Consider the following 20,445-nt stretch of genomic DNA (forward strand, 5'->3'; position numbering starts at 1 on the left):
CATCAATTCAAAAGTTCTGCCTCAAATGTCAAGATTGGCTAATTGTATAAGTATTAACTGGAACAATTCTTTTCATTTAAGTAGATTTCACCTTGAAGTGTGTCCCCAAGGTACAGTCTAAGAAAGAACAATATAAAATGCTGTGTTCAGAACTTGCAAAAGCAGCAATTCTCAATATCCAGGTCAAACCACGCATCCCAAAAGAAACCAAATGAACAATTCACATGTGTAGTACTTTCAAAGGAAATAAATATTTGACTTCCGCTGCTTGACCTCATTGTCCTTCAATTTTTCCTTTACTGCAAGCATTACAACATTTCAAGAATATAACCATCAGGCATAAGGCTAGAACTGTTCACACCATACTGAATTTATTTATTCAATATATTTATAATACACAGGTTAGGGCCTTGCCCTTATAAAGAATTGACTAAAGATTCAAGACACTTTAGGTATTTTTATAGCTGTACAGCTAAATTGGATAAATGTAGTTCCCAGGCCCTTTTTTGTAGCCTCACTAAAAAGAAATGCAATGGCTTTGTCATAGAAATTTGATAGCAAACCACTAAATGGGCCATTAACATCAATGGGGACACTGTTTACTAAAAATATTTTTCATGTTGACTGGTACAGGATATCTTTAATTAACTTCAATTACAAACCACCTTTTTGCCTTCTTCTTCCTCTGAAGTCAATAAATTAATCTCCTTTTATTTAATCAGACTTTCTGACTTGAAGGTTTTACCTCTTCCCTGTCCCTAAATTTTGCACCATCAATGCTTTGTTAAGAATTCTAGGGAACTCAAAAGCTCACTTGTTTGTAACTCTTCAAGTGATTCCGTAAAGGCAATAGTCAACCGAGAATTTTGTTATGTAAGCAGCCTTTTCAAGCTTTTGTTATTTAAACAACTCCTGCTCTTTCTTCTCAAATAGTAACCAAATTAAAAATGCACTGTTCTCAGAATTGACCTAATTTAATCTATAATGAATAAAATGCAATAAATAAATCAATAAATATTAATTATACTTAATCTTTAATTTCATCTCTCTAGATTTTGGGGGAAATGATGGAGTAATAAATATGACATAATAAGTTAATTAACTATATTTACTATTCTGTAATAATTATTGTTGTTACATGCCATCAAGTTGCTCCAACTTATGGTAACCCTATGCTCCTGTAAATCCAAATCTGTGGCTTTCATTAGCAAATTAATCCATTTCATATTTGGTCTTCCTCTTTTCCTGCTTTATATCTTTCCCAGCATTACTGTCTTTTCCAGGGAATCCTGCCTTCTCATGATGTGTCCATAGTATGACAGCCTCCGTTTCAGCATTTCTGCCTACAGAGACAATTCAGGCTTGATTTGATCTAGGGCCCATTTCTTCCTCTTTCTGGCAGTCCAGAGTACCTGCAGAGCTTTCCTCCAGCATTATGCTTCATATGAATTAATTTTTTCCTGTCAACTTTCTTTACTGTCTAACTTCCATCAATTTTTACTCCTTTTTCTTTGGAATATAGTCTGGCTTTCCATTTATGTTCTGCGCACAGATTGAGATAAAGCAACAAAATGCACCCTTGTCTGACACCTTTGCCTACAGGAAACTATTCTGTCTCTCCAAATTCTGTCCTAACTGTTGTTTCTTGTCCACAATACATGTTTTGCATGAAGACAATCAAGAGCTGAGGCACACCATCTCTTTCTGAATAACCCATAGTTCCTTATGATCCATATAGTCAAAGGCTTTGGTGTGGTCTATAAAGCACTGACTGATATTCTGAAATTCTTTGTTACACTCCAGTAGTCAGCAGATATTTGTAATATGATCTCAAATGCCTCTTCCTTTTCGGAACCCAGCTTGAACATCAGGCATTGCTCACTTCATATAAGATAAAAGGCTTTACTGCATCGTCTTCTTGGATATACAGTGTTGCCCCGCATGACGACGATAATGTGTTCCGTTAAAATCGCTGTACAGCGAAATTGTCATCATGCGAAAATAAAAACCCCATTGGAGTGCATTGAAAACCTGTTAATGCATTCCAATGGGGGAAATACCTGCTTGTGCAGCGAAGATCCTCCATAAGGTGGCCATTTTGCAATCCCTGTCTTGCGGAAATAGGCCTGGAAAACAGCGGGGAGCCATTTTGCGAACCACTGATCAGCTGTTTTAAATTGTCATATTGCGAACAATCAGTTCACGAAGCAGGGAACAAATCGTCGTTAAATGAAAAAACCCCATAGGAAAGATCATTTTACGATCACTATAGTGATCGCAAAAAAGGCATTGTCAAGCGATTTCGTCATTTAACAGGGTAAGCGTCTAGCGGGGCACCACTGTACACCATAATTTACACCAGCTTAACTGGTCTGAGTGTACCACTGAAAATGAGAGCAATACCATGAGAAGGTCAGACTTCATTATGAGGCTGAACTCCTATCAAGGTCACCCAAGGCAGCTGAGACACCAGACTAAGATGCAGCCACCCTCTTCAAGGCAGCTACTGGGCAGACATGATAGCTGAAGGTGACACTGGTAGATGACGCAATGGCAGTGACACTCAAGTTAACTTTTGTTAGTAATGGTAAACTCTTGCAATATATATATAATAGGAAAAACCCTAATAATCTGTGCCTATCTCCTTAGGCCATGTCCCCTTTGAGTTTGCATCCTTGGGCAACTGGCCAACCAAAAAAGTGGCCCCAAACCCATGGAAGTTGCTCACCTCTGTGATAAAATTGCCATGATTGTCTTCTTTAATATTTGTATTAAAGGGCTTGAATACAAGTAACCAGTACCCAATCATGTTAGTGTATGTGTAATATCAAATGGGTGTAATACCAAATGGGTGAAGGTGCCTGTTCAAGTACTCAAGTATCCTAAAACTTTTGGGTTTTTGGAGGTTAAAATGATCGTCATGCTAGAGAAATTTTTAAAAAAGGATTTACTTCCAAAGTTTTACCCGGCATAAAAGAAAGTACAAGGCCAGATTATGTGTTCTTTCACTTTGCTATGTTGTTTTACATGCAGGTTCACAGAATTGTTTGCAGAAGGTTATGGAGTTGACTTACTAATGCAACATACAAGGGGAAGTGGTTTAAGAAAAAAAATCTATGAACATTTTATAAGATGAAAGCAAGTCTCTCCTCTTGCATCTGCTCTGCCATAAATCATAGTAACAACATTACTCACCTGGAATCTGTGAACCAACTCCAGGGACTGGCTGTCATTTTGGTCAGCTTCAATTATGACATCTGTCAGTTTATGTATGATCACATCTAATGGGCCCTGATCTTCTATCGGTTTGGTAAGGTCAAGCTGGAGGGAAAAATATAAACAAAGAATAGGCATATTGCATAAAAGAATACATCTGCACTTTCTGGTTACAGTCTATAAGAAAATTCAGCCCCAGACAGAAAGATATAGTCCAGGAAATAACCATCCATTGGGTCTCCCCTACAAACTGAATATAGTGGTGCCTCGCACAACTATGTTAATTGGTTCCAAAAAATTCATCGCTGTGTGAAACCATCGTTCTGCAAAACACCATTTCCCATAGGAATGCATTGAAAACCGGTTAATCCGTTCCAATTGGAACGGATTGCCGTCCTTAAGCGAAAATCGCCATAGGAAACATCGTTGAGTGAAACCCGGTTCCCCAATCGAAATGCATTGAAGCCGACTCAATGCATTTCAATGGCTTTGCGAAGTCCTTTTTCGCTCCTGTAAAAGTGTCTTACAATGTTTGGAACCTGTTTTAAATGCTTGCAATCATTAGCCCATCTCCTGAACCCTATGCAAACTTAATTTGGTGTTGTTCTGAGTCGTCGTTCATGAGATTAGGAAAAACCACTGGGCCACTCAGGTATAATCTAAACCAAATCCCTTATGAATACACAGTGGAAGTAAAGAACAGATTTAAGGAACTAGATTTAGTGGACAGAGTGCCTGAAGAACTTTGGATAGAGGCTCGTAACATTGTCCAGGAGGCAGCAACGAAAACCATCCCAAAGAAAAGGAAATGCAAGAAAGCAAAGTGGCTGTCCAACGAGGCCTTAGAAATAGCAGAGAGGAGAAGGGAAGCAAAATGCAAGGGAGATAGGGAAAGTTACAGAAACTTGAATTCAGACTTCCAAAGAATAGCAAGGAGAGACAAGAGGGCCTTCTTAAATGAACAATGCAAAGAAATAGAGGAAGATAACAGAAAAGGAAAGACCAGAGATCTGTTCAGGAAAATTGGACATATTAGAGGAACATTTTGCGCAAAGATGAACATGATAAAAGACAAAAATGGGAGGGACCTAACAGAAGCAGAAGACGTCAAGAAGAGGTGGCAAGAATACACGGAGGAATTATATCAGAAAGATGTGGATATCCCGGACAACCCAGACAATGTAGTTGCTGACCTTGAGCCAGACATCCTGGAGAGCGAAGTCAAGTGGGCCTTAGAAAGCCTGGCTAACAACAAGGCCAGTGGAGGTGATGGCATTCCAGTTGAACTATTTAAAATCTTGAAAGATGATGCTGTTAAGGTGCTACATTCAATATGCCAGCAAGTTTGGAAAACTCAACAGTGGCCAGAGGATTGGAAAAGATCAGTCTACATCCCAATCCCAAAGAAAGGCAGTGCCAAAGAATGCTCCAACTACCGTACAATTGCACTCATCTCACACGCTAGCAAGGTTATGCTCAAAATCCTACAAGGCAGGCTTCAGCAGTATGTGGACCGAGAACTCCCAGAAGTACAAGCTGGATTCCGAAGAGGCAGAGGAACTCGAGACCAAATTGCTAACTTGCGCTGGATTATGGAGAAAGCCAGAGAGTTCCAGAAAAATATCTACTTCTGCTTCATTGACTATGCGAAAGCCTTTGACTGTGTGGACCACAGCAAACTATGGCAAGTTCTTAAAGAAATGGGAGTGCCTGACCACTTTATCTGTCTCCTGAGAAACCTATATGTGGGACAGGAAGCAACAGTTAGAACTGGTCATGGAACAACTGAGTGGTTCAAAATTGGGAAAGGAGTACGGCAAGGCTGTATATTGTCCCCCAGCTTATTTAACTTATATGCAGAATACATCATGCGGAAGGCTGGACTGGAAGAAACCCAAGCCGGAATTAAGATTGCCGGAAGAAATATCAACAACCTCCGATATGCAGATGATACCACTCTGATGGCAGAAAGTGAGGAGGAATTAAAGAACCTTGTAATGAGAGTGAAAGAGGAGAGTGCAAAAAACGGTCTGAAACTCAACATCAAAAAAACTAAGATCATGGCCACTGGTCCCATCACCTCCTGGGAAATAGAAGGGGAAGATATGGAGGCAGTGTCAAATTTTATCTTCCTGGGCTCCATGATCACTGCAGATGGAGACAGCAGCCCTGAAATTAAAAGGCGCCTTCTTCTTGGGAGGAAAGCGATGACAAATCTGGACAGCATCCTGAAAAGCAGAGTCATCACCTTGCCAACAAAAGTCCGAATAGTCAAAGCTATGGTTTTTCCTGTCGTGATGTATGGAAGTGAGAGCTGGACCATAAAGAAAGCAGACCGCCGAAGAATTGATGCCTTTGAATTGTGGTGCTGGAGGAGGCTCTTGAGAATCCCCTGGACTGCAAGGAGAACAAACCTATCAGTTCTAAAGGAAATCAACCCTGAGTGGTCACTGGAAGGACAGATCCTGAAGCTGAGGCTCCAGTACTTTGGCCATCTCATGAGAAGAGAAGACTCCCTGGAAAAGACCCTGATGTTGGGAAAGTGTGATGGCAAGAGGAGAAGGGGACGACCGAGGATGAGATGGCTGGACAGTGTCTGCGAAGCAACCAACATGAACCTGACACAACTCCGGGAGGCAGTAGAAGACAGGAGGGCCTGGCGTGCTCTGGTCCATGGGGTCACGAAGAGTCGGACACGACTAAACGACTGAACACACACTGAGTCGTCGTTAATTTTTGGTGATTTTTTGTTTTTTCTCTCTGAAATGCATTGGACGGGCAGTTCAATAGAGTTCAATGAGAGAAAAAACAAAAAATCACCAAAAATTAACGACGACTCAGAACAACACCAAATTAAGTTTGCATAGGGTTCAGGAGGTGGGCTAACGATTGCAAGCATTTAAACCAGGTTTCAAACAGTTCAAGACACTTTTACAGGAGCGAAAAAGGGACATCGTTAAGTGAAATTCCCCCATAGAGAACATTGTTAAACGATGGGGGAAATTCCTCAAAGAAACCCATCGCTGTGTGAATTCGTTGTTGTATGAAGCAATCATTGTGCAAGGCACCACTGTAATTCTTTATGATAGTGGTGTTTGTTCCAAGTGGTGTTCAATTATAAATCATAAACTGCCTTTTATCAAAAACTGCTGAAGTCAATACAATGAAACTTCATTATACTGATACTTGGTTTCTATATTCCAGTAGTGGAACAATAATTCTCAACCTTCAGCTCAAAGTGTTCGATTACATTTCCAAGCATATTTAACCAACATACGCTACATATGGAAAGCAGGGCTCTGCCATAGAACTATGAGCCCTTGCTTATTGCACACACAAAATTTAGCTGACCTGTACACTGAGGATCAGATTGACATGTAAGGCAAAAAAAAATATATTTTTTGTTTTCATCACAGAAATGGTCTGAGTGCTCATGTGTGGTCAGAAGACTGTTCAGTCTTCTGAAGGAGGAATGAGCAACTTATGGCCCTTCAGATGTTTTTAGGATACAGTTCCCACCATCGCTTACTTTTGGCTTCTTTGCCTGCTAGGGCCGATGGAAGGTGAAGTCCACCAACATTTCAAGAGCTGAATTGGCTACACACATTTTAATGGTGTTTATATGCAGTCTGACAGAACTGTCGACCTGCATGTAAGATATTTGGCTTCACGTGCTTGGCCAATTTTCCTATATATATGATTTTAACACAAACACAGAATGTGAGAGAGAGAATGAATAAGTGGCAGTCAAGGTAATACTATGCTGCCTGAAGAAATTGTGCTACAAAAAGCTGGAGTGGGGACTAATTTCTTGATGTGGTAGGTGATTTTCCTCATATTGTGCAATGTACAACAAAGGGCCGGTGATCAGGGAAAAACTAATGCAAGCACATTGTAGTAATAAGCATCATGTAAATATAGACAGTCTCAGGATTTGCAGTTCCATATTCCATCACACATTAGGCCTCCTCCTCTCCTGGCAAGATCTGCTGCAATAAGAATAATCCAAACTGATACGACGACTACTGTCCCCATTCATACATCTCTCTCTCTCTCTCTCACACACACACACACACACACACACACACAGAGAGAGAGAGAGAGAGAGAAAGAGTGCAATGCCAAAAAAAGGAGGGGACATAGAAGTATTTGCAAGAGATGTCATGCTTTGCTGTTACTTTATCCTTCTCCCCACACCTCAGTTGCTTCTTCCCTCCTAACATTTTGTTTAGAATTTATTTATTTACTTATTTATTTCATTTATACCCCACCTATCTAGTCAGTTGTGACCACTCTAGGCGGCTTACAACATACACTATAACATTAAACATATGACATATCACATAACATAATTTGCATTAAAAATAACATAAAATAAAATTTTCCCAAAGATGGCAAGAAACAGGGTTTATTATAGCAGAAAGGAAAAAGAATAAAAAAGTATAATTGGGTATTAGCTGGAAAGGGGGAAGGCCTGCCTGAACATCCATGTTTTCAGTTGTTCCTTAAAAATACCCAGCGAGGGGGATGCACAAATCTCAGGTGGTAAGTTGTTCCAGAGGCGAGGAGCCACTGCCGAGAAGGCCCGGTTTCTTGTTTTTTCCTTTCGGACCTCCCTCGGCGTCAGGCTCCTCAGCCTCACCTCCTGACTCACACGAGTGACACGGGTAGAACTAGGTGGGAGTAAGCGTTCCGCCAAGTATCGAGGCCCTAAACTGTTTAGGGCTTTATACGTAAGCATCAAGACTTTGAAGTCAACGTGGAACCGAATGGGCAGCCAATGCAGCGTGGCCAAATAGGAGAAATATGGTGGTATTTTCTCGCTCCACTTAGGAGTCTGGCCGCTGCATTCTGCACCACTTGGAGTTTCTGCATCAGCCTCAAAGGTAGCCCCATGTAGAGCGCGTTGCAGTGGTCTAATCTTGAGATTATGAGCGCGTGGACCAAGGTGGTGAGTGCCTCCACATCGAGATAGGGTCGCAGTCGGGCTATCCACCAGAGGTGAAAAAAGGCGGTGCGGACCACCAACGCCACCTGAGTCTCCGTGGAGAGCGCCGGGTCCAGATGGATCCCCAGACTGCGAACTCCACTCTTTGTGGCGAGTGTCACCCCCCCAAACGAGAGGGAGTCACCCAAGCCGCCAACAGCGGGGGGACCCACCCTCAAGACCTCCGTCTTGTCCGGGTTCAGCCTCAGCCCATTCTCCTGCATCCACTCCAGTACAGTCCCCAAGCAGCGCTGGAGGGACAGGACAGCATCACCTGCAGTTGGTGAAAAGGAGATGTAGAGCTGGGTGTCATCCGCATACTGATGACACGAAGCCCCACATCCCCTGATGACCCCACCCAGCGGCCTCATAAAGATATTAAACAGCATTGGGGAGATAATCGACCCCTGTGGAACCCCAACATACGCTACATATGGAAAGCAGGGCTCTGCCATAGAACTATGAGCCCTTGCTTATTGCACACACAAAATTTAGCTGACCTGTACACTGAGGATCAGATTGACAGGTAAGGCAACAAATATTTTTTTTTTGTTTTCATCACAGAAATGGTCTGAGTGCTCATGTGTGGTCAGAAGACTGGTCAGTCTTCTGAAGGAGGAATGAGCAATTTGTGGCCCTTCAGATGTTTTTAGGATACAGTTCCCACTATCGCTTACTTTTGGCTTCTTTGCCTGCTAGGGCCGATGGAAGGTGAAGTCCACCAACATTTCAAGAGCTGAATTGGTTACACACATTTTAATGGTGTTTATATGCAGTCTGACAGAACTGTCGACCTGCATGTAAGATATTTGGCTTCACGTGCTTGGCCAATTTTCCTATATATATGATTTTAACACAAACACAGAATGTGAGAGAGAGAATGAATAAGTGGCAGTCAAGGTAATACTATGCTGCCTGAAGAAATTGTGCTACAAAAAGCTGGAGTGGGGACTAATTTCTTGATGTGGTAGGTGATTTTCCTCATATTGTGCAATTGAGACTCCACGGGGCCGAGACACTCTTCCCAAGCTGTACTCTCTGGGGACGCTCCTCCAAGAAGGAATGGAGCCAAGCAAGCGCCAGGCCACCAATTCCCAGCTCGGAGAGCCTCCCCAGGAGGATACCATGGTCGACGGTATCAAAGGCCGCCGAGATGTCAAGAAGGACTAACAGAGAAGTTTTTCCCCTGTCAGCCTCCCTCAATAGGTCATCATACAGGGCGACCAATGCCGTCTCTGTTCCATGGCGCAGCCTGAAGCCCGACTGAAATGGATCCAGGGCATCCGTTTCTTCCAAGATAGCTTGAAGCTGATCAGCCACCACCCGATGTTTCTATGCCACCTTTTCACTGCAAACTAAAAGCTAAAACAGTAAGAGTACAGTACAAATATTTTAAAATAACTGAATAAGTATTATATTAAAATGGTAACTAACTTCAATATTAAAACACATTTAAAACCACAGAACACAACAGTCCATTTAAAACCCCTCTCAGACCACCAGTCATTAAGGAAAGCCTGCCAGAAGAGAGCTTCCGCATGTTTTTGAGGTTGTGGCACCTGGAACTCGTGGGTGGCAAAAGTCTGTTGAACAGTGATGTCAAGACTTTTTCGGAAGGCAGTAGACCCTCTTTCACTGGAGGTTTTTAAATAGGGGTTGGATGTACTGGATGGACTAGGGGTCCCTTCCAACGCCACCATTCTGACTCTGATTCAGTACATATGGTAGTAAACTGCTTTGACATACAGATGTAAAGAAGGACGAAAATGAAATTTAAGGCAAACATATGTTGAGTATGCTAGATCAGTCATTTTCAACAGGGCCCACACCGGAAAAACATCTGAAGGAGGTCACAGACTGAGAACAATTTTTCACATACCACCTTACAAAGTTTGTTATGCAACTTATACTTTGTAATCCAAAAAAAGTAACTCTTCCAAGCTCTGCTCTGAAATCCTTAAGGATGGAACAAGGAAGATTTTGAGAAGAGCATTTTGAAAAGCTGACTGCTAACTACTAAAGGCATAAATACTTAGAAACAATTTCCTCAATCCTGGTGCCCTCCAGATGTCTTGGAGTACAGCTCCTATCATACTATCGCTCCCAACACGCTGAAGCCAGTCTATATGTATGCCTGATATTCCAGATCCCGACTTATGTTGACCCTAGTAGCATTTTCAATACATGTGAGACATTTCAAGGGTGGCTTTACCAGTGCCACTCTCCCAAGTAAGTTTCATGGCCAAATGGACATACTGTAAGTCTGACTCCAAGATTCCATCCACTTTGACTACACTATTCTGCTCTGAGCCAGCATGATCGCTGGCTATGAGGATGGAGGATGGCAGGCGTTGTAGATCAAAACACCTGCAAGACACCAGGTTGCAAAAAGCTGATCAATAAATTTCCTGTGACTCAACAGATGATTAAACAAAGGAGAGCACTAGCAGCTACCTCAAAAAGACTATTGAATTTACCATGCGTAGGAGGGAAGTCTATGCAATCCACTACCATAAGGTGAATTACAGAGTCTTCAAGCAGATTGCTTACTGCATGAATCACTGGAGGAAGGGAGTGCTGCATGTTAATTTTAGCTTGAACTCAACTTTCCATTTCATCCACTGCTATAGACAAGCAGGAAAGAGAATACAACAACATAAAGTTTTAATCTGTTTTCTACGCAGAGATGCTCCTTGTAAAATATTTTAGAGGAAAATAATACAGTGATGCCTTGCAAGACGAAAGTAATTTGTTCTGCGAGTAGCACTGTCTTGCAAAAATTTTATCTTGCGAAAAGCAGTTTCCCATAGAAGTGCATTGCAATGCATTCCTATGGGAACCTCGCAAGACGAATGAATTATTTTTGTCTTGCGAGGCATTGGTCTTGCGGGGGAAATCGTCTTGCGAAGCATGGCCATAGAAGAAGTCATCTTGCGAGGCACCACAGCGATCACAAAAACCATTCGTCTTGCGGGTTTTTCATCCCATGAGGCGTTCGTCTTGCAAGGCACCACTGTATATACATCAGAAGACTAAGTGGAGTTCCCACCCCCACTTCTAACAATATGTATTGACAGACAGAGCAAAGTAACTCAGCAAATGAAGAGCAAAGAGGAGGGAGTGATGGAACATGTTCACACTGCATAGGTATGCAACAGATCTTTCTTTCAAGGAAGCAAATACAAAACTATAGCTAGAATAACGGGAGTGTAAGATGGGCTCTCTTGCCCATGCTTTCCTATCAACTGCAGATAGCAGCAAGTCTGCAATTCTGCTTCCAAGCAAGAAAGTATAGGAGAAAGGGAAGAATAAAATCCCTCAGTGGTTTAGGACCTTGATATTTGGTGCAATGTATCTCCCACAAAATGCCTACCTGTCCTTCCCACTCCTTGATGTTAAGAACTGTAACACTCAAGGAAGCCAACACAAGGAACCGACCTTTCTCAATCATTGTTCCTTCACTTCGGAATAAGCTTCCTACAGAGGTTCACCAGGCACCATCCCTCTTTGTTTTGACGAAGCTAATTAAGACAGAATTATATAAAGCTGCCTTCCACTGATGGTGATGCTCAAATAGATTTTATGTATTTCTATACAAAGGTAGGTTCATTGTTTTTAGCTAGTGACGGGATGTATCACAATAAACAAAGCAATCAAAATCAGCACAGTGATCAGGAAAACAGTTGAGAAAAGCTGGATCTTCACACTCTCCCTCAAAGGAGTGGGAGTGAGAAATCATCATAATGCAGAGGGAAGACTGTAGCCTATTCACAGAATAACTATCCAATTCTTCAAGGGGGCATCAGTTACTTTGTCACCTCACTATCACATTCTGAAGAAGTAAAAAAAATCCTCTCATTTTCCATGTGGTACAGTATCTTGGTGTTTATATTCACTAATCATGCCTCCTAACTAAGCTGCCATTTCTCCTCTTTCACTTGACAACAGGCATTGATCTGGTTGGCCACTGTTAGAAAACATGTAACAGGTATCCACAGACCTTACAAAGCTCTCCTTAAGATTATTGTGGGAAAGGATGAGGCGACAGCTGGGAATAATGAAAAAATAATGCCTCTTTTCAAATTAACTGCTAGAACAGGCAACTTTTTTCAGGGACCTCTGATGAGAAAAGCCAGAGGGCAAAGAGATCACAGAACATGAGGAATACTACAACATCAATTTAAGAAAAATAAGTAAGTTTTTAAAAAAACCACCACACACTGTTGACCTGGGTATCACTTTTGTTACTTTTCCTCCTTATCTCAGCTAAAATGGCATTTTTCTTCTAGTTCAGTAAGTCAGCATGTCTTCTGGAAGTGGAATATCAAAACTCAAGATACAGATTCTGAGAAAAATGGGCAAGTGCATTGTTGAAAATATAGTCTTCACATGGATTTCATTATATGTTTGTCAGAAATCTTATATTTTGAAGTAGTAACCTCCATATGTTCATCCTCTGGATTTGATGGGCTGCAACTCCTACTGGTGCTGGCCATCAAGGTAGCCATTCTGACAGGGGAGTGGACTTTGTAGTCCAAGCAGAGTGGGGAACAGCAGACTGGACAAAGTTGCTCCATCTGTTATGCCTTCTACATATTCCTTTGTGATGGAGAATATATACTGTAATACAGAGTAAAGCCAGTTTAATTTGGTAATCACAACTTTGAAAGCTCAGTTTTACCTTAAATTATCAAATCTATAACCTAAGGGTAAAGAAAAATGCAGTGCAAGTGTATAAAACAACATTGCTCTGATTTGTCTTCCTAGTGCAAGTCTCGTTACAAACAACTGGAACACAAGGTGTGTAAGGGAAACAAATCAGTCATAAGAAACTCCTTATGCCCATGGAGCAATTGTCTGGTATTACTACTTTAAATATATATATAAATATATATATTATTTTGGTGTAAGGAAAGTTCTTGTCCAAGGTGAATAAAAATTGCTCCCCAAGATGCAAGCTGATTTCTAAATGTGGAACAACTTCTAACAACACAACCTCTTAACTACAAAAATTAACAGTGTCAACCAATTATTATGCAGTTCAAGCTTTCTGATAGAAAGTTCTCCATGTTCTCAGAACAACTCCTAGCTGAAGAAAAAGTAAACATTTCTAACTGTGCAAACTCTGGAGCAGTTCCACTTTTCTTTGTATAATGGCATAAAAACACTTTTTGGGGAAACCTCTTTCAGTAGAAATATCAGCTCCTGTCAGAAGTCTGATGAAGTCTACAGCACATTTGTGATGACCCTCTGCTGAGCAAAACAATGATCCAGTGTTTTTTCTTGGCTGAAATTGCAGCCCCCCTGCATCTTGTTCTTTGAGCATCTCTCCTCCAAGTATTTTTCACATTTGGAACTTTTTACCCCAAAAGGTTCTTTTCATTACATCACTACCCAACTGGAGAAAAAAGAAATAAAGAGAGAAAAGAACAGTGGAGAGTGGAGAGGGCAACAAACTAGCTATCATTAAGACTCCTACCTAACTGAGCTGTGATGAATTCTAAGGAATTACAAAGCCCATGTTTCAGTATTTGGAGAGTGCTTCATGAAGAAAAGTACTTGTTTAAGGTCAGACTTGTTCAAGGTACTTACACTATGCACTGCTGAGGTTTTAGGGATTGCCTCAGCAGAAAACTGGTAGGTAAGTGCCCTGTGGAACTCTCTGACCAAGTGCTAAGTGCTCCTTAGGGAGGCTTGTGCACCACAGCCATTACTTGAGATGTCAATGTTTCATTGCTTTTTGTGTGCCAGCTGCATAATTTGGCAAAAAAGGAATACAAGTATCAACTCCTTAATTAGTGAAAATTTGCCACTGCAGTTTTCACTGTTGCATTTATACCAGATTATGTAAGTACTGTAATAGTATTCTGGCCAATGCTAGCTGTGCAGCTAGGTTGTTCATAAGAATTGCACAGACTGATAAGATATGTGTCTGTCTACATATATTTGTAGACTCACACATACATATACTGTCTACCTAGACATACTTTTATCATGATAAATAACTGCCTGCTGTCAAATCAATTCTGACTTATGCCTAGCATTCTCAGGATTTTAGAGGTAGTGAGTACTCAGATGCAGTTTATCATTCCCTTCTTTTGGGGTTACTCTAGGACTGAGGAGCTTGCCCATGGCTGCACACACAAACTCTACCCCTGGGATGTACAGTGCCAAATAAAACTTCCACTCTCTGGCTCCACAGTCAGATACCTAACGCAATGAACTACCCAGCTAGATACACTTGTACCACAGACAAACGTATATCACTCTACATGAAGCGCTATATAAATGTTGAAGACTATTTTTTGCTCTTGCAGGTGTCCTAGAGTACAGAATGAAATCTTGAATGTAAGTTGAACAAAAAAATTTCCGGAAACTAATCCCGAAGTGGTTAACATCTAACTTGTATTCTACCATTCAGAATTAAAGTTTAACGTTGGATGGTATCAGAATGTGCAGTTCATGACCACACTTCATGATAAACACCTACTAAGGCAAAAGCATCTGTATGTAGCCTTCACTCCAGTGTCAGATTTATGGCATTCTAACATATTTCCATAAATTCTACAATTCAGTGCTTTGCTGCTGATCCTAATGTTCTTTGGCACTGGATGCTCCTGCTTCCGAACAGAATGTACAGGCACCAGCCTTTATTGACCCTGACTGTAGTCTGTATATGGTATTATTAAAGCATTTGTAATGTGTACGATTATTCACATGGGGTTACCAAACCAGAAAAATATGCCTTTCCCTTCATTTCAGGTTTGAGACATCAAGCTTATCGAAATCCATCAAAATCAAGATTTAACAACACAGCTTCCAATACGAATTTTAAAAATGCTCCAATTCATTCCTCCCATAGTCTTATCAATATTTAACATGCACTATTATTACTATGCTACCCTTTCAAGGACTATCGTTCAAGGAGAGTGGGGGCACTGCACATGTCTTTCCTGCACATTCTGTTCTCACAGGAACTCTTTGATGTAGGTTAGGCTGAAAAACAGTGAACTGTTCCAATGTACATTCAATGAGCTATATGACCAAATCTGCGTATGAACCCAGATTTCCCCATTCCTATCTTGTCTCCTCAACATAAGATGTTAGGACTACACATGCAAAGCAAAGTTTGTGCTCTGCCTATTGAATGAGGGATGGCTCTCCACACTGTAGTGAATTTATGGTATGCCTGCACAGGCACAGAATAGCAAACTGTTCTTTGTAGGGAGCATGTGAAATGTATTTTTCTATATATGGCCCTGGATGCCAAAGAAACTGATGGGCTGTCTAAGATCAGTATAAGGGAACTCTGTTCATGCTCACAAGCAGTCCTTTTTCAAGCAATTGTCAAACGGCTTATTCCTGAAGCAGGAATAAGCAGTAACTCTGTGGCTGACAATTTTACTGCTTTGTTCCACAGGCAAAGGGCACTTGCTTCTACCCAGTCATCCTGGGATCCCTGAGCATGCAACAAACATGTGTGTGTGCATTCTAGCTTGGACTTGTTAACTGTCAGCTAGAAGCCAGTGACTATTGTAACGTTGGCCTTCTGCTGGTGGAACAAAGCAACAAAATTTCAGCTACTGCTTAACATTCTTGATATTTCATGGCTATGCTCAAGGGACAGCCAGAGTAAAACAGAGCCTAAGATAAGCTCATTATCTTATTAAAGACCTCATATATAAATTATCCTCCAGCTCTACCACCTTGCCATGGCAAGAAGGTGACTTTGGGCTCTCAAAACCTATACCTTTGCAGTAGGAGCTCTGGCAGCTTCTCTTATCAAGCTGGTAAGCTGGCTCCACATACAGCCCTGGTCCTAAAAAGGAAGGAGAGGCCCATCTCTGGGTGGTTGGCTGCAGATGATGAACTGGTCACATTTCATTATGATGGGAAATCAGTGTCACTGGTGGGACACCAAGGAAATCATGTCGAAGGGCAGCGATTGAGAACGGGTGGCATATAACCCTTTCCTTTGTGGCAGAAGAGCCACCCTGATCCCATTTTACAAAGGGCAAGCACTGAACAAAACCGCTACAGACTGTAATGGAAGAGTGAAAAGTTCAGCAAACAGTATTTCTATTTAACCCTCCCTCTCCCATCTTACCCACAGGGCACAGTTAGCTCATTTAATTATCAATTCCAGTTCTAACAGAAGCAGCTAAGAAAGGGGCCAGGAAAGGAAATCCATTGCATTTCACTGTGGACGTTTCCTAGTCTTTTGTCCCCTGTCTGATGGGACAAACATCTCGGCACTGAAAACCTCCAGAAGGAGAATCCAGCTCCCACTGAGATTATGTCAAAATACTGGTTTCTTGCTATTCAAAGAACTGGAAAAAAATCCAAGACAAAGAGAATAATTCATTAAACTCACCCATCTGTACATTTTATGTATTTGTTCTAGCTTTTTTTAACTGAAGCCTATACAGAGAGTTTATCAATATCATATAGTCATGGGGGTGGGTACTATTTTCTACTAATAAAACAGAAATATACTTTCCTCTTTTTTTTCTTATCATGCATGTTCTACACACATGAATAACTCAAATTCAACTTTAGTCTGTTTGTGGAAAAAAGCCATTTCTTCTTACAGCAGTATAGATTAACATAAATACATACACTTTCACTGTATTATGCCAGCCCATTAACCATTTTAGTCCAGTGCTATCTATTTGCTGATGGCTGTCCTCCTTTAAAATGTTCAGACACAAATACGTATTTTCCTAGTGCATACAACCAACATACCAGACCAGCCTAACACATTTTGCTGCCTGAAAATGGAGGGATACAAGTACTGCCTCCTACATAAAAAAGTCATGTTGCATAGTTTCCAATAATGGCCATGCTATTTTTCATAGCGGATCAAAAACATTCTACAATTTATTTTTCCCACCTATAGCAGTAAGAAAACAAACAAATGAACAACTACTGCAGTTGCTACTGCTAATAATAATGATTTATTGTTTTTTTCTGGGCTCCAGAACAGCTTTCTCAGGCAACTGCCTCACCCTGCTTAAAAATAAAGCAACACTGCCGAACAGCCTTAAGCAAAGATACCAGGAATCAAACTTTTCTGCCTGAAAAGCATGGTCTCCAGCACCATTTCCTCCTTTAGTCAAACACATATAGAACCCCTTTATCCATGGGATCAGTATTCACAGTTTCACTTATCCATGGTCTAAAACTAGTAAGCATACTAAAATAAAAAATAATTCAGAAAAACTATTTTTATGCGTATTACCAGAATGAGTCACTAGAGGAAGCCAGACACCATGCTATGAATACTTTTTAGTGAATACATAGCATGGTCTCTGCACCGTCTAGTGGCCAGTTCTGGTAATGTATGCAAAAATATTTTTTTCTGATCCCCTCCCCATTCACTATTATCTACTGTTTTCAGTATTCACAGAGGACCTTGGAACCAATCCCCAGCAGATCTGGAGATCCTTCTCTAGTGTAGTGTCTAATGGTCAGCCACACACCTCACCAGTTTTAAAATATTTTCTTCATTATAATTGATAGAAAAACATAACACTTTGTGTCAGGAGGGGAAAAAAAGTATGTTAACTGAAAAAACAGATGGCACCACAAAGATGTATACCCACATCTAAGAAACACTGTATTATCTACAATAACTCAAGAAGGACTGCTCCACTTGAGGACTCCATAAATCCCCAACTGTTAAACTATATTTGTAGTCCAAGAGAACAACACCAAAGTGAAGAGGAAAAACAGCCATACAAATAAAGTATTTCTGCCATACATCAAAGGGGCCACAGACCGCATGGGGAAACTTTTGAGAAAACACAACCTACAAACAGTATTCAGACCCACCAAAAATGCAACAAATGTTATGGTCAGCAAAGACAAAAAGGACTCCCTCACCACTGCAGGAGAATACCGGATAACTTGCAGTTGTGGACAAGTATATATTGGAACCACAAAACGCAGCATTCACACCAGAATCAAAGAACATGAGAGACACTGCAGACTAAAACAACCGGAAAAATCAGCACTAGCAGAACATGTCCTAAAACAAGCTGGACATGAAATTCTATTTCAAAATACTGAAGTACCGGACAACATCAGCAATCATTATGTTAGACTGCACAGGGAAGCCATTGAAATCCATAAACATCAGCAGAGCAACAAAAAAAGAGAAGAAAATCTGAAACTTAACAAGACCTGGCTCCCAGCACTGAAAAATACAGCCTGCAAAAGGTCAACAAACCCTATCCAGCCACAAGGACCAGGGATCATTGCACAAAAAAGATCAGCTAAAGACACCCATCAGCCACAGTGACAGATAATCTCTCTCCCTTATCACAGCAATACATCCACAACAAAAACACGCTGATCACCCTATCACCTGAAAAGGACTAAAGCTGTTCTCACAGCTATAAATACTCAACTATCCAACAAACAGCAACAGAGCATGGACAGAGTTCCTACTCCAGTCCTCTTAAGATGCCGGCCACAGAGACTGGCAAAACGTCAGACCCCGGCTGTGAAAGCCTTCAAGAATACATTATTAGACTATATTCTTAATTTGGCTCCAATTAATTTCTTTTGCATAATATGGCAACTAATCTTAATCTCCCTCTCCTCTGATATGGGGGACTGCTGTGTTTTGGGTCCCTTTACTACTGGCCAAAGAAGACTTTGCTGTTTGTTCAACAAAAGGCAATGGGGAATGTATAAGGTCACTGGTAACCCTACATCTACAGATACGGAAAAAGGCAATTCATACTAAATTGCCTGAGGTGAAGCCTGGTACTTCAAGCTGATGAAACAAGGCTGGAATCTCTATTTTGGGACATCATTTTAACTCAAATCCTAACACTGCAACATCTGCTCAGGATTAGTATTACACTATGCAGTTCTTCCTTCCTTTCCAAGCCATGTAATGCCCAGCCTGATGAAGGGTCCTGCTGGATTTGGGAACTCATTTACAGTACTTTGAATATTTTAGTGGGTCGATAAAGTTATTGCCCACTCTTGATTTTGGAACACAGCACTAAGAATTATCCCTCTATACCTACTAACCCGCTCCCCCAGACTCTCAGCACCCTCAGCAATATTTTAGAGTTCTGGTTTCAGGTCAATATATTTTTGCAAATATCCTCAGTTCCAGTTTCATTTCTCTTGACATTAGCTGGAGGGTCTAATGATATTGCTCTCTGTTTATGTACCTCCAAGTCTTATCATCACACTTCAGAACAACGTGTGCCACACAAGGGACATACGTTTCTGGTGATTACTTGAAGATGTGTGTAGAGCAAAGAGAAATTTAACTGAAGCAGAGGAACAGAATAAAGCCTGCTGGGGCTGAATGCAGTTTGATCTCGTTTTGCTAGAAGACCAGATGACAGAAATCCTACATAATAAGGCACACATGCCCAGAGCTAATTTAGTCATTCACCCATTTCTGGCAGCAGTAGACTTGGATGTTAAAAACTATAATTGCTTTTGAGTTTTGAAGCAACGCAGTGTAACTAAAGATCTAAGTGGAGAATGGGTACCTTATGCAAACAAGTTCTCAAGACAGGAGGTTGTGTTTAGGGCAAGGGATCAGATCTGTTTATTTTTCAGGCTTCAGGCGGAACACTCTCTTCTCAACGCACTTCATTGGTGCTGAATTAGGGGAACTTGACAAATTTAACTTTTTGAGAGTACATCTCACAGAATCTTTTATCCACTGTGGTCAGTGGACAAGTTGGCTGGAAGATCCTGAAAAATGTAGTCCAAGAGAAGCAGCCCAAGTAATCTTTCTAATCTGTTGAGTTAAATGTCATCAAGAGCTGACAAGAGAAAGAACATTAAAACAGGTATCTAGATCACCGTTTCATATTGACTTCAAAAACAACAACCCTATTTCACCATTATTTCACCTCATCCCCAAATGAAACACAATGTAAAGATTTTGAGGATGGATCTGGCAGAAAACTGATGCACAATACACACTCATGTGCGGGCATCAGGGGTAAAATATTATGCAAACACAGCAGCCACTGAAAATAGCTATGCTTATCCTCCTGACCATGATGCAAAGTCAAAGGTTTGCCTGCCCATCAATTGGTGAGAAAGTGAAAGAAACTGAGGCAGTGTTGTTGGTTTTGGCAGTAGCCACATTTGCATAATAACACCATTCTGCCACAAATACAGAAAAGAAGGTGGAAGCTAGTGGCATCTGGCATCTGAAAAGAACCAGAAGAGAATCCTATCCTACATTTGCCATCAGG

At 41.0% G+C, this 20,445-nt stretch overlaps 1 protein-coding gene across 2 annotated transcripts in view; it reads right to left on the minus strand.

The window, feature by feature from the left end:
• ITPK1 (inositol-tetrakisphosphate 1-kinase) overlaps positions 1 to 20,445 on the minus strand; it is a 138,142-nt gene that overhangs the window by 53,095 nt on the left and 64,602 nt on the right. For both annotated transcript variants that reach the window (XM_020802209.3, XM_078383739.1), the window contains one exon: positions 3,196 to 3,321. In XM_020802209.3, the coding sequence (XP_020657868.1) occupies positions 3,196 to 3,321 (126 nt within the window). The remainder of the gene's footprint in view (positions 1 to 3,195; positions 3,322 to 20,445) is intronic.

Source organism: Pogona vitticeps, chromosome 1 (genome assembly GCF_051106095.1).
Source record: "Pogona vitticeps strain Pit_001003342236 chromosome 1, PviZW2.1, whole genome shotgun sequence".
NCBI lineage: Eukaryota > Metazoa > Chordata > Lepidosauria > Squamata > Agamidae > Pogona > Pogona vitticeps.